General features: G+C 43.8%; 1 protein-coding gene across 1 annotated transcript in view; it reads right to left on the bottom strand.

Annotated features, from left to right (window-relative positions):
- The window catches only part of LOC105483145 (succinate dehydrogenase complex iron sulfur subunit B), a 33,809-nt gene that overhangs the window by 4,004 nt on the left and 15,762 nt on the right, over positions 1 to 14,043 (bottom strand). Inside the window, exons 3-6 of the mRNA XM_011743830.2 lie at positions 10,624 to 10,709; positions 6,132 to 6,268; positions 5,290 to 5,406; positions 1,204 to 1,305 (exon numbers count right to left, since the gene is read on the bottom strand). Coding sequence (XP_011742132.1) covers positions 1,204 to 1,305; positions 5,290 to 5,406; positions 6,132 to 6,268; positions 10,624 to 10,709 — 442 coding nt within the window. The remainder of the gene's footprint in view (positions 1 to 1,203; positions 1,306 to 5,289; positions 5,407 to 6,131; positions 6,269 to 10,623; positions 10,710 to 14,043) is intronic.

Below are 14,043 nucleotides of genomic sequence, written 5' to 3'. Positions count from 1 at the left end.
ACAGGCCAAAGCGGTACCCTGGCTCAACTCAAAGCTCTGAGAGTGCACAGGAAAGGAAATTCACTCAGCTTAGATGCCTCATCTCCACACTCTAATTCTTGTCCATCTTTCAAAGAAAGGTTCCCAACACGTGTAGCTCCACTTGATTAATGGTCCCTGCAAACCTTTGATCCATACTGCACCTGGTACCCGGGTGCTTCATTATACACACTGGGCATCATCTCCTAATTATTTCATGTTGCTTAATAGCTTCCTACCCAGCTCATAATTTGGTGAAGGCAGGGACTGTATCATATAACCCTCTTATCTGTCTTTATGGCACCTACCCATGCTGGACTTGCTGTCTCTGAGTAAAGGAATGATTTAACAGACCTGTCTACAGATAGTATTTGTCCCACTTAACGATTCTTTGAATTCGCACAGCCCTCTCAGCAGCCTGAATCAGAAGCTGAAACGAATTAATCACATGACCATGGACCTGCTCTAGCAGTGTTACTTAGAGGACCTCTACATCCCCAACAACTCGGAGCAGCTGGTAAAGTGACAAGTGTAAGCGTACTTCATTATTCAATCTTTACATGGCTGGGAATCAATACTGCTCATGTGGTCACACAAACCTGTAACTTCTCTTTCTGTGGGAAAATGAGAAAGAGAAGTTGGTTTTTGAGTTGCTTACACTATGAAAAGCACACATCTAAAAAAGCACAAGCTTTCTGGGAACAAAGACAGTGACTTTCTTTGCAGTGAACACCAATACTATTTTATTTCTAGGCAACCCCTAAATCCAGGCTTTCATTAGCTGGGAAACAGCTTCTAATCTCATAGCTGGGCAGCTGCCCTTCAAAGACATTGCTTTCTCCCCTGCTTGCACACTACAAATCTTATGTTACAAATCCTATGAGAGGGAGACGGGGAGCCTCTGACCACCAGGCATACGGAAATACGTTTTAAACATCTGTAAGGCATGGTTTGCCACCCCTTGGGGTGACTCTTACCACACTGAAACAAAGGCAATTTGCAGACAAGGCCCCAGATTTACCGAAAGCAAGTGAATGCAATACAACCAATTAGCCTGTTTGGACTGGATGGCAATGAAGGAAACCAGGCCCCTCAGAATGGCCGGCTTACAGCTGTCTATTGTCCTCTTGGACTTCTGGATGCTTCAGTATCAATTTCTCTTAAAGCAATTAAGGGGAACCTCACCTGCATAAGAACTGCAGGCCCCAGATATTTGTCTCCGTTCCACCAGTAGCTGGGGCAGCTGGTGCTACAGCAGGCACAGAGAATGCACTCGTAGAGCCCGTCCTGTATGGGGAGAAAGAAGAGGCAGGAGCTTGTGAGGGGAAAGACTCTGCTATGTCTTCAGCTGATTAAATGTGACCTTTGGGGTCAGTGCATGAATAAAATGCCTGCTTGCATGTGAATTTTCTTGGCAAAATCCAAGGTGTGATTTGCAGATATTTAGCAGATTAATAAAGATCTTGCAAGTGAAATGTAAACATCTGCCCAGGGTTCTTAAGTCCACGTATAGTGCACTTTCCCTTCAATAAACAAGAACCTCTCACTTGTCTAAAAAAGAAATAGAAAACAAGAACACAAAAACAACTCCCATCAATTCCAACTTCCTGGAATGCGGTCAAGAGGGGAGAGATTCAAAAGCCTGGGGGCTGAAGCAGCAGAAGTCTATAGCTGCTTCTGCCCTGGGCTCAGCAGAAGGGCCCTCAGGTTTTCACTGGAAACCTCAACATCATCCCCAGTGACTGCCACTGCCAATCCTGACGGAGAGCCCTGCGCCTTACACACTTTCCTCAACTGATCATCACAGTAATCCTGTGAGGTGAGTCCAGCAAGTTCCACTTACAGGTAAAGACCAAGGCACAGAGAGTGAGTTAGGCCATGTGCCCAGGGACGTGCCACTGTAGGCAGCAGAATCAGGATGTGGCCCCGGCAGCTGGCTCTGGCTTCCTGCACTTTCACACCTGTCACACTGGCTCAATCTGCCCAACAAGTCCGAAACACAAACCGGGCTTTCTGAGTTTGGAAACAACAGAAATGGATTAAAAGCAGCAAAACGAAAGGGGCCCACTGACACCTGAGGTGACAGTTGAGAACAGATGAGACAGAACCGATGGTTGTGACTGAACCATGAGTCTTCAACCAAATCTATTTGGTTCAGCTGTTCAGACGGCTGGTGGGAGTGTCAACTGGCCCCATTGGGCTAGAAGGCATAAGGTCATAGGATTAGGGGTCTTTAGAATAGTCATATTCTTTAACCCACTCCTAGAAAAATCCGTAAAAAGAAATTAGAATGTTTTGGGGCAGAACTTGAAGGATAAAGATGTTCATCTAGCCTTATTTCTAACAGTAAAAAACTGGAAACAATTTCATTGTCCAGCAATAGTGAAATGGTTTTATAATGCAGGTGCATACATCTGAAGCAGTAGAAAGCAAAGTGTAAGTTAATGCTTATGAAGAATTTTAAGAACATGAAGAAAATGCTCACAGTAACATAAGTGAAAAAAGCAGGATATAAAAGCATATTTACATTTTGGTCCCAGCTACATAAAAATATAGTGTAATAAACAAAAAACAAAGGAAATTATAAATATTAACATATTAACAGAGGTTATGTTTTGGTGGTGGAATTATCAATTTTTTTTTTTGAGACAGAGTCTTCCTGTGTACCCCTGGCTGGAGCGCAGTGGCACAATCACAGTTCACTGCAGCCTGGAACGCTTCTGCTCAAGCAATCCTCCCATCTCAGCCTCTTGAGTAGCTGGCACTATAGGTGCACACCACCATGACTGGCTAAGTTTTAAAGTTTTTGCAGAGACAGGGTCACCCTATGTACCCCAGGCTGGAAATTATAGCTTATTTAAAAAATGATGGAGCCTCTCTGAACCTATTCCGGTTTGGGGGCTGCCCAATTAAAAATAAATACATACATAAATTTCTCCATATTTTCCATTTATTTATTTATTTATTTATTTATTTATTATTATTTTTTTTTGGAGACGGAGTCTCGCTCTGTTGCCCAGGCTGGAGTGCAGTGGCTGGATCTCAACTCACTGCAAGCTCCGCCAATCGGGTTTACGCCATTCTCCTGCCTCAGCCTCCCGAGTAGCTGGGACTACAGGCGCCCGCCGCCTCGCCCGGCTAGTTTTTTGTATTTTTTAGTAGAGACGGGGTTTCACCGTTGTTAGCCAGGATGGTCTCGATCTCCTGACCTCGTGATCCACCCATCTCGGCCTCCCAAAGTGCTGGGATTACAGGCTTGAGCCACCGCGCCCGGCCGCCCAATTATTTATTAAGTTCAGCATACTAATTCAAGGGAGCAAAAAAATGTTAAATGTTTGGTAGGTAAATGAGTAAATTTCTATTACAGGTTAGGCATCCCAAATCTGAAAATCTGAAATCCAAAATGTTCCAAAATCTGAAACTTTTTGAGCACCAATATGCTGCTCAAAGGAAATGCTCACTGGAGCATGGATTTCAGATTTTGGATTTGGGGTGCTTAACTGGTAAGTGTAAGGCAAATATTCCAAAATCTGAAAACACCTGAAACCCCAAACACTGAAACCCAAGCATTTAGGATAAGGAATACTCAACTTGTATCTAGAAACCAAACATGCTCAGGGGAACTCTTCAATCCCTAATAGTATCCCATCTGGGAGATGTTCGCTAGCTACGTATCAGTCCTGCCTAGGAATGCAAGAGGACTCGTTGGGCCAGAGGGCCTGGTTCAGCCTGGACTCTGGGATACACGAGACTCTGGGAGGTAGAAACTGAGGGGCAGAGCTGCAGTCTGAGAAGAGTGGCTCTGAAGTCTCATCCCAGGCTTACTCTGACTTGCAGGCCACTGTGCTGACCCCCACTATCTCGATGGTGACAGACTGGGCACACATACTAGGACTCCCCTTTTGTCTTTTTTTTTTTTTGAGATGGAGTCTTGCTCTGTTGCCCAGGCTGAAGTGCAGTGGCACAATCTTGGCGCACTGAAACCACCACCTCCTGTGTTCAAGCAATTCTCCTGCCTTAGCCTGCTGAGTAGCTGGGATTATAGGTGTAAGCCACCACACTCAGCTAATTTTTGTATTTTCAGTAAAGATGAGGTTTTATCATGTTGGCCAGGTTGGTCCTGAACTCCTGACCTCAAGTGATCTGCCCACCTCAGCCTCCCTAAGTGCTGGAATTACAGGTGAGCCACTGCACCTGGCTGAACTCCCCTTTCTTAACATTTTATGGGCAATGGGACAGGATGCTAAATATTTACGAAGTCTTAAAAGGTAGAATTCATTTATTCATTCATACAACTGATACTTTTCATATATTCATATATATGTACATGTTTTAGAGACAAAATCTTGCTATGTTGCCCAGGCTGGCGTCAAACTCTCAAACTCCTGGGCTCAGGTGATCCTCTTACCTCAGACTCCTGAGTGGTTGGGACTATTGGCATGCACCACTGCATCTGGCCTTTTAAAAAATTTCTATATATTTTTACAGTATTTACATAACTAATATTTGTTAATAAAATAACATGCGCCAGGGCCTAGGGATCCAGAAAGGAAAAAGACACAGCCATTGCCCTTGGCCCTGTGCAGGTCTGCAGCTGGGGCTCTGTCTCTATTTGGCCCCTTCCTACCTCCTCATGTCCATGAGTATGCAGGGAGGGAGTGTGCAAATCAGAGAAGATTTCTTCGCAGAGGAATAAAAGTAGTGTAGAAGAAGAAAGACTGAAAACTTGATAATGATGCCTCTGCTTTAAGATTTTATAGCCTGTACATGGGAATGGCAACTCCCAGACAAGTCAGCAGGCCAGGAACAATCCCACCCCACAGATCACCAGAAGTATGAACATCGATACTCTGTTTTGCCATTAACATTTCACTCCCATTTGTAAAGCAGGATGGTGGTAGTTACAACTGGCCAGCATATGTGTTTCATTTTGCCCCCAGTGAGGGAACAGTTCTGACTTACTGGTCACCTTTTAAAGCCCAGGCAATTTACATACTGGTTTATTTTGAAAAAGATGGACTGCAACACAGCAACCACCCGCCCCTGCAGGTGTGGCACAGGGGCTCTAGCTCCTTGGTCCACTCTGGGCCATTCATGGGTTCACACTACTCACCCGGCCCTAAGAGGATGACTGCCCCACCCTTGTGCCAGTTCCTTTCCAGGATACACTAAATGGCTTGCATCAGCTCATGTTCCCTGACAAGTCACACTCCTGGCAAACATCTTTGCAATAAATTTTTCAGATCAAAACAATAAATAGGGACTAATGACCAGTTTCTCACGCTCTTCTATGGACTGCAGATACTGCTGCTTGCCTTCCTGAGATTCATCCTTCTTCTTCAAATAAGGCTCAATGGATTTGTACTGAGCATAGAAGTTGCTCAAATCCTGTGGTTAAGAGGAAGAAGAAGAAAAGGATCAGATTCCATCATCACCTCAGCTTTATTTACCCCATTTCTTGGACACTTGACTAGTCGTCCACTCCATGCCAGGCAGAAGCCAGACTCTCTTCCTTTGTCACGAATATATGCAAAGATTACAAAAGGAGAAATGGTCACAATGTTAAGCATGGTTAGGAAACGTCTCCCTCACCTACCTGGGAAACCTGCCAATCCCACAGTCCTTTCTGCCCTTGAAAACACCACGTCAGCAAAGGTGGTCAAATACAGGGAGGCAGAAATTAAAGTAGAACTCATAAACAGCTGTTGCTTTCCCAACAGGTATTTTCCACATGATTTCTTTGTAGTTATGGCCAAATTATTCATTTCTGGGAATGTTCCAACTCTAAAATTCTGTGCCCTGTTATTCTCAAACAAACCTCACCAAATGAGCTGCTGGAGGATTTTCTAGGCATTTATCTTCTGCCATTCAAATTCTTTAATTAAACTCTGGTCACACTGTCTCAGATCTGGGGATTTTCCTAACCTCTCAGTGACACTGTGGTCCTCCTCTTGCCATAACATAGGAAATAGTCCCATCTATTTACTATCTGACTAGAAGAGGAGCCTTAAATACTCAAATCCTGCCCTAAAAAACTAATAGCATAACGCACATAGCACCACCCCCCACGCAAGCAAAAACAAAAACAAAACCAGAGAGATGCAGAAACTCACGGGAACAAGGTCCTTTATCACATACATATGCGGAAGAGGGTAGATTTTTGAGACCTTATTGAGGTTGGTGTCAATCCTTCGGGTGCAAGCTAGAGTGTTGCCTCCATTGATGTTCATTGCACAAGAGCCACAGATGCCTGAAAGAGACACACATTTAACACATCCTCACCCATATCTGGAATCAGTCCTGCCCCAAATCCTTTCTTCTGGGTCCTCCTTGCTCTGCCATCAGGGGCAGCACTGACATGGAACATGCCTCTGACAGAGGTGCCTGTGGCCTTTTCTCCCTTCCTTCCTTCTTCCTGCCTCGAATGTGGTTCTAATGGCTTGAGTTCCAAAAACCACTCTATGACCATGTGGCAACCTTGAGGTTAGAAGCCGCATGCCAAGGATGGCACTGGAGGAGGCCAGGGGCTTGGGCACTACTGGCGCCATGGAGTTTCCACAGCAGTTCTAGCTCTATGTGGCAAGTGTTTTGAGAGAAAAATCAGCCTGTGTGTGTTTTTTGTTGTTGTTGTTTTTTTAAGAAACAGTCTCACTCTGTCACCAGGCCGGAGTGCAGTGGTGCAATCATAGCTCACTGCAGCCCTCAACCCCTGAGTTCAAGCGATTCTCCCACCTCAGCCTCCCAACTAGCTGGGACTACAGAAGCAGCCCACCACACCCAGCTAATTTTCTGTAATTTTTGTACTGACGGGGCTTGTAGAGACAGGGTTTTGTTATGTTGCCCAGGCTGGGCTTGAACTGCTGGGCTCAAGCAATCTGCCTGCCTTGGCCTCCCAAAGCACTGGGATTACAGGTGTGGGAACTGCGCACCCGTCAATGTTTTTTTTTTTTTTTTTTTGACAGAGTTTTGCTCTTGTTGTCCAGGCTGGGGTGCAATGGCGCGATCTTGGCTCACCACAACCTCCGCCTCCCCGGTTCAAGTGATTCTCCTGTCTCAGCCTCCCGACTAGCGGTGGGCGTGGTGACTCACGCCTGTAAGCCTATGTTTTTTAAAGCCACTGTTATTTGAACACAAATCTAACAGATACAACACCCAAAAGTAAAGTAAATCAACACTGTCTTGGTCATCTTAAGGTTGAGGTGACCTGGATACAGATTATCAAGAGATAACTCTTCTTTTTTTTTCTTGGCTGAGTCTTGCTCTATCACCCAGGCTGAAGTGCAGTGGGGGAGTCATAGCTCACTGTAGTTCACTTTAGCCTCAAACTTCTGGACTCAAGCGAACCTCTGCCACAGCCTCCTGAGTAGCTGGGACTACAGGCACGTGCCGCCATGCCCGACGAATTCAAAAAAATTTTTTGTAGGTTGGGTTAAGTGGCTCACACCTGGAATCCCAGTACTTTGGGAGGCTGAGGTGGGCAGACAACTTGAGGTCAGGAGTTTGAGACCAGCTTGGCCAACATGGTAAAACCCTGTCTCTACTAAAAATGTAAGTCGTGGCAGGCGCCTGTAATGCCAGCTACTCGGAGGGTGAGGCGGGAAAATCACTTGAACTGGGGAGGCGGAGGTTGCAGTGAGCCAAGATTGCGCCACTGCACTCCAGCCTGGGTGACAGAGCAAGACTCCATCTCAAAAAAAAAAAAAAATAAAGAAATTTTTTTTTTGTAGAGCAGGGTTTCACTTTATTGCCCAGGCTGGTCTCTAACTCACAGCCTCAAGTAATCCTTCTGCCTTTGCCTCCCACTGTGTTGGGATTACAGGCCTGAGCTACCACACTCAACAGACATAAGGCTTTTCTACTTAAAATAAGCAGCATAGTACCGTGGGGTTATGAAACCCACAAAAACTGACTCAGCATGGACTTTCCAAAGAGGAGAAGAATCAACTAATGTGAAACTGAGGCAAAGCAAAGCAAACTAAACAAAAAACATGCTGACTCAGGACCCTGACATGAGAATTTTCTTAGCCTGGACCTACTTCCTGTATATGCAAATTTCCCGGGCATTTCGGAGTTTAAAAATGATTATGTACTCTAAACCTCTAGTGCCAGTCCTCTGAAGCTGTTTTTTGAAGATCATTAGGTCAGAGAAACCTGATTGCTTGAGAAAGTTGCACTGGTTATCACCATTTTCTTTTTTCTTTTGAGATGGAATCTCGCTCTTTCACCCAGACTGGAGTACAGTGGCGCGATCTCGGCTTACTGCAAGCTCTGCCTCCCAGGTTCAAGTGATTCTCCTGCCTCAGCCTCCTGAGTAGCTGGGATTACAGGCGCGTGCCACCACACTCGGCTAATTACTATATTTTTAGTAGAGACGGGGTTTTAACATGTTGGTCAGGCTGGTCTCAAACTCCTGACCTTGTGATCTGCCCACCTCAGCCTCCCAAAGTGCTGGGATTACAGGCATGAGCCGCCACGCTTGGCCTCACCTTTTTTTTTTTTTTTTTTTTAAATGGAAAGGGAGTCTATGTTTCCCAAGCTGGTCTCAAACTCCCAGCCTCAAGCTGGCCTACCACTAGACCTTCCAAAGTACTGGGATCATAGGCATGAGCCACTGTGCCCAGTCAGTTATCACTTTCATAAGACTAGAAAAGACAGTGAGACTCTCTCCCTCTCATGTAAATCTTAGTAAGAGTTTAAGAGAACACAAAGATGTGTCTTAAGCAAGAGACTGGATATTATCAATACATTTATGTACACCTGGCATCCAACTTGAGCAGTTTGCTTTTACAAGAAATGGCATAAAAATTAAAAAAATAAATCCAATGACCTTTCTCTCAAAAAGGCTCTCTGGGAATTCTCTTTCAAGATGGGAATTTAAAAAAAAAAAAAAAAAAGAAAACAAGATGGGCATAAAAAGGAGTAGCAATTGATACAATTCTGCCTCATTTTTCTTTTAGTCCAGACGGGTCATACCTTATGTTCTTGGCTCTGAAAGAGACCTACAGGGAAAGGTTACTGAAAAGCATCTACCTTTCCTGTGGTGTCAGGACTTACATGGGGAAGGCTGCTGTTTAACTGCTGCAGAATGTTCCCTGAACAGCAGGACTCAGCTGAACTATCATCATATCCATCAGCATTATTTGCAAAAATTAGATTTAAATAAGATTAGCTGAATCAAAACAGATGTCTTAAAAGACTTTGAAATGCTTGAAATGTACAGTCGAACAGATAAAAAGCGATGAGCTATTATCTATACTGGCTTTTCCTTTTTTTTTTTTTTTTTTTTAGGGTTCTCTTAGAAAAAAGCTCAGTGTCCTCACAAAACCAAGTTACATTCTGCTTTTATTTTATCCCAGGTGTTCCAAGCCAAGTCAGTGCCTGAGAGAGCAGATCTGGAGTCTGGAGTCTGACAGCTTTGACTGACTCCTGGCTCTCAAGTCACTCTCTATGTGTCCTTGAGGAAGTCCGTTACCCTCTCTGGGCCTCTCCTTTAAATTGAAGGTCGATAATAAGCACACTCATCTACCTCATGTCCAGTGCACAGAACAGGGCCGGGCACACAGTCTGGCTCCATGGCCATCAGGCCAGTCGGCCTTCACGGCACCCCATGCAATTTTTGCCATATCTGAGAACCACCTGAATCAACTTTCTTTAAAGTATCTCGAGTTTTCTTTAACTTGTTTGCTTAAATTCACATTAAAAACCCACTTATATCCCTATTATACCATTATTAGTAATTATATTTTTCTTTTTTTTTGAGATAGTCTCTCTCTATTGCCCAGGCTGGAGTGCAGTGGCATGATCTCGGCTCACAGAAAATTCCAGCTCGCGGGTTCAAGTGATTCTCCTGCCTCAGCCTCCCCAGTAGCCGGGATTACAGGGGCCCGCTATCATGCCCGGCTAATTTTTGTATTTTTAGTAAAGACAAGGTTTTACCAGGTTGGCCAGGTTGGTCTCAAACTCCTGACCTCAGGTGATCCACCTGCTTCGGCCTCCCAAAGTGCTGGGATTACAGGTGTGAGCCATCGCACCCAGCAATAATTATATTTTTCTGATACAGAAAATACATTGCTATTGATGTAGAAAATGTTGGTCTGCACACTGCCTCAAATGGGCTCACGTGGTGCCAGCAGCACAAGTAACCACACGCTGAGGGAGACACTGTGCCAACCAATCCGGAACACAGCTACCGAGTACACGTCATGCTGGGAGCTGAGGGAGACACGCACATCTCCCCTGCTGGACAAGCATAAGTGCCAGACAGAAACTCTCCACTGCTCCCTTAATAAAAGAGCTCAGCAGCATGGAGGGTGCCAGCCAGCAGGTCCTAGCTAGGCCTTGAGGCGTGCAGCAGCTCATAGGGTCCGCCAGGTGCAGTAACCACAGGATAGAATGCTCCTAAAGGAAAGTAAACTCAGAAACCAGAACTTGCACCATGGTTAGAATTTTGGATGCATTTACCCAAGAAAAGGAACTGGGTCACACAGCAAGTTATCCCAGCAGAGAGCTGCAGCTGTTTTCCAGATGTCTCTATCAGTTTTGGCCAGCTCAAGCCTCTTTGGAAGACCACAAGTATCTGGAGCCTAACAGGAATGAAATGCTCACCTTCTCTGCATGATCTTCGGAAGGTCAAAGTAGAGTCAATTTCATTCTTAATCTTGATTAAAGCATCCAATACCATGGGGCCACATCTAACAAAGAAAAATATCCAGTGGTATTTATGTAAAGTTCAACCTCCCTACACTTTATCATAATACAATCAGAGACACCTGGATGCATTCGCTTATCCATCTGGCCTTCTCAGGTCACCTTCAGAATTTGTTCCGTAGTTTTGTTTTTGCAGATTCTTACACATTTTAAGTACTGCACAGTTCTATTTTGAAAATCACAGTGCAAACATATTTCTGGAAATGGAAAGCTAAAGTAGAAGTAGACAAGTATGAAACAACTTTCATACAGTGGCCAAGTTTTTGTTTTTTACTTCTGAAGCTCCCTGCAAAGTTTTTCCAAATAATTTATTTCAAATTTTAGTTTGATTTTTAGGATTTAGACAATAGTTTTAAATAGTAATTAATAATACATAACCGTAACAGAAGACATAGTACAGAGAATAAAAGACACCCAATCACTCACAGTCCCCTAATCAAATCACTGTGAGCCTCCTAGAACATAGAAGGGCAGTGGCACGGTACTAAGCGAAGCATCCCTAGGCGTGGGACCTGGAGTGCGGGCCTGGCAGCCAAGAACCTGGTCTGAACTCTGGCTGAGCCACTTGCCAGCCTACAGGCAAATGATTTAGTTTCTGCCGAGGCATTTCATCCACTGAGTGCACAGAGCAGCACCTGCGTCTCTGGAGGTGAGTTAATACACACGAGATCTTTAGAGCAGCATCTGACACATAAATCATAGTTTAACTATAATAATCATCACGTAGAAACTATGATTCTACGGAAATTACTCTCTCTGAACCTCAGTTTATCTGTAGAGTTAATATTTACGGCACAGGATTATTGTGAAAATTACATAAAAATATGTAGTTTTCATAGTACCTGGCACATAGTAAGTGCTCCACAAATCTGTTTTCTGGTTGCCACCCCTGCCCCCATTCCTCTCAGTAATTATCTAGCATGAGATTAAAAATATATTTTAAAATTGCCATTTCTTTTAGCATTATCTGTATTCCATTTTTTTTTTTTCTTGAGACGGGGTCTTGCTCTGTCACCCAGGCTGGAGTACAGTGGCACGATCTCAGATCTGTAACCTCTGCATCCCGGGCTCAAGAGATCCTCCCACCTCAGTCCCCCAGTAGCTGGGACTACATGTGTGCGACACCACACCCAGCTTAATTTTTGTATTTTTTTGTAGAGATGGGATTTCGCCATGTTGCCCAGGCTGGTCTCAAACTCCTGGACTCAGGTGATCCTCCTGCCTTGGATTCTCAAAGTGTTGGGATTATGAGTGTGAACCAATGGTGCGATCTTGGCTCACTGCAATCTCTACCCTCTGGGCTCAAGCGATTCTCCTGCCTCAGCCTCCTGAGTAGCTGGGATTACAGGTGCATGCCACCACACCCGGCTAAGTTTTGTAGTTTTAGTAGAGATGGGTTTCCCCATGTTGGCCAGGCTGGTCTCAAACTCCTGACCTCAAGTGATCCACCTGCCTCAGCCTCCCCAAATGCTGGGATTATAGGTGTGAGCCACTGCGCCCCGCCCATTATCTGTATTTGTATCAGCAATATGCAGACATCCTTTCTGCTGGACCTCTGCTAACACTGGGAATTGGAAGCTTTAAAAACCTTTGCTATTCTGATACTAGCGAAGTGTTATTGTTTTCAGTGTTTTAAATTGAGATTTCCGAATACTACAGAGGTTGAAAGTTTGTCAGAAATTTACTAATTTTTATTTCACAATTATTTATTGAACATTTACTCTGCCAGGTTCTGTTCTAGATGCTGGGGATGCAGCAGAGAATAAAAGACACGATACCACCTGCCTGCACAAAACTCTGTTCCAGAAGACTCATTCTAGACACTCAGTCTGTCCACATTCTTTGCCACTGTTTACCGGGGTCTTAAGAATTCTTTTTCATGATCTGAGGCTCTCATATATTATATCTATTGCTATTTCTGCTTCCTCCCTCACTGTCAATAGTAATTTGCTGTTTGACTCCTAATTTTGGTAATGGAATTTTAAACATACATGAGTTAAATGTTTACGTTAATAAAGGTGGCTATTTTTTCTTTTACAACATTATCTATCACTTTTAAGCCTAAATAGACCACTGCCCTTCCTGAGGTCTGATACTTTACATTTTCTTCTACTTAAAAAAAATTTTAAGTTACTCTCCTAAAACTGCAAAAACTTTATCAGTTGTCCCAAATCAGTGACTAAATCCTCTTTTGCTTCTTATTTGTAATACCTTTCTCCCATATTTAATACTGGGACCTCAGATAAAATTAAGACTGTTTTGTTGCTACATTTTTATTCTAATGATCTGCTGTTCTTGTCCTAGCATATTTTAAATGACAAAACCAGTCTTTGTTTTTTTTTACATTACAAAGGCTAATATTTGCATCTTATAAAAATTTCAAATTGGCCAGGCGGGTGGCTCATGCCTGTAATCCCAGCACTTTGGGAGGCCGAGGCGGGTGGATCACCAGGTCAGGAGATTGAGACCATCCTGGCTAACATGGTGAAACCCCATCTCTACTAAAAATACAAAAAATTAGCCAGGCGTGGTGGCATGTGCCTGTAGTCCCAACTACTTGGGAGGCTGAGGCAGGAGAATTGCTTGAACCCGGGAGGCGGAGGTTGCAGTGAGCCAAGATCGCACCACTGTACTCCAGCCTGGGCGACAGAGTGAGACTCTGTCTCAAAAAAAAAAAAAAAAAAAAAAAATTCTCCTGCTTCAGCCTTCCAACATGCTGGGATTACAAGCACGAGCCACTGCGCCTGCCCAAGGTTTTGTGTTACAAGATTACGTTATCTATAAGAGATGGGTTTACTTCTTCTTTTCCAATTTCCTTTTCTTTCTTCTTCTTGCCCAATTTCCCTGGCTAAACCTCCAGTAAAATTTTGAATGGCTGATGTTAGCATATAAAATAGAATTATTCGTAGCTACTGAAATACACACACACACACAAATAGTATTTTGCATATTGACCTTACATCCTGCAGCCTTGCTAAATTTACTTACTCTTTTAGTTTTGTAGACTCCCTGAAATTTTCTATATAAACAATCATGTTGCCTGTGACTAGAGTTAGTTTAATTTCTTCCTTTATAAGCTTATATATGCCTTCTACTTCTTTTACTTGCCTTTGATGGACTGGCTAGAACCTTCAGTACAATGTTGAACTCAAAAACAGAGTGGACAACCTTTCTCGTTCCTGATCTTATGGGGAAAGCGTTCGACATCTCACAATAAAGTATGCTATCAGCTGTGGTTTTCACAGTCTTCATCTGGCTGAGGAAGTTCCCTTCTTTTCCTATTCACAGTTATTATTATTTAAATAAAATTAGGACTAT

Source organism: Macaca nemestrina, chromosome 1 (assembly GCF_043159975.1).
Source record: "Macaca nemestrina isolate mMacNem1 chromosome 1, mMacNem.hap1, whole genome shotgun sequence".
NCBI classification, from domain to species: Eukaryota; Metazoa; Chordata; class Mammalia; order Primates; family Cercopithecidae; genus Macaca; species Macaca nemestrina.
The sequence above is the reverse complement of the archived record's forward strand: the minus strand, read 5'-3'. Positions and strand labels throughout refer to the sequence as shown.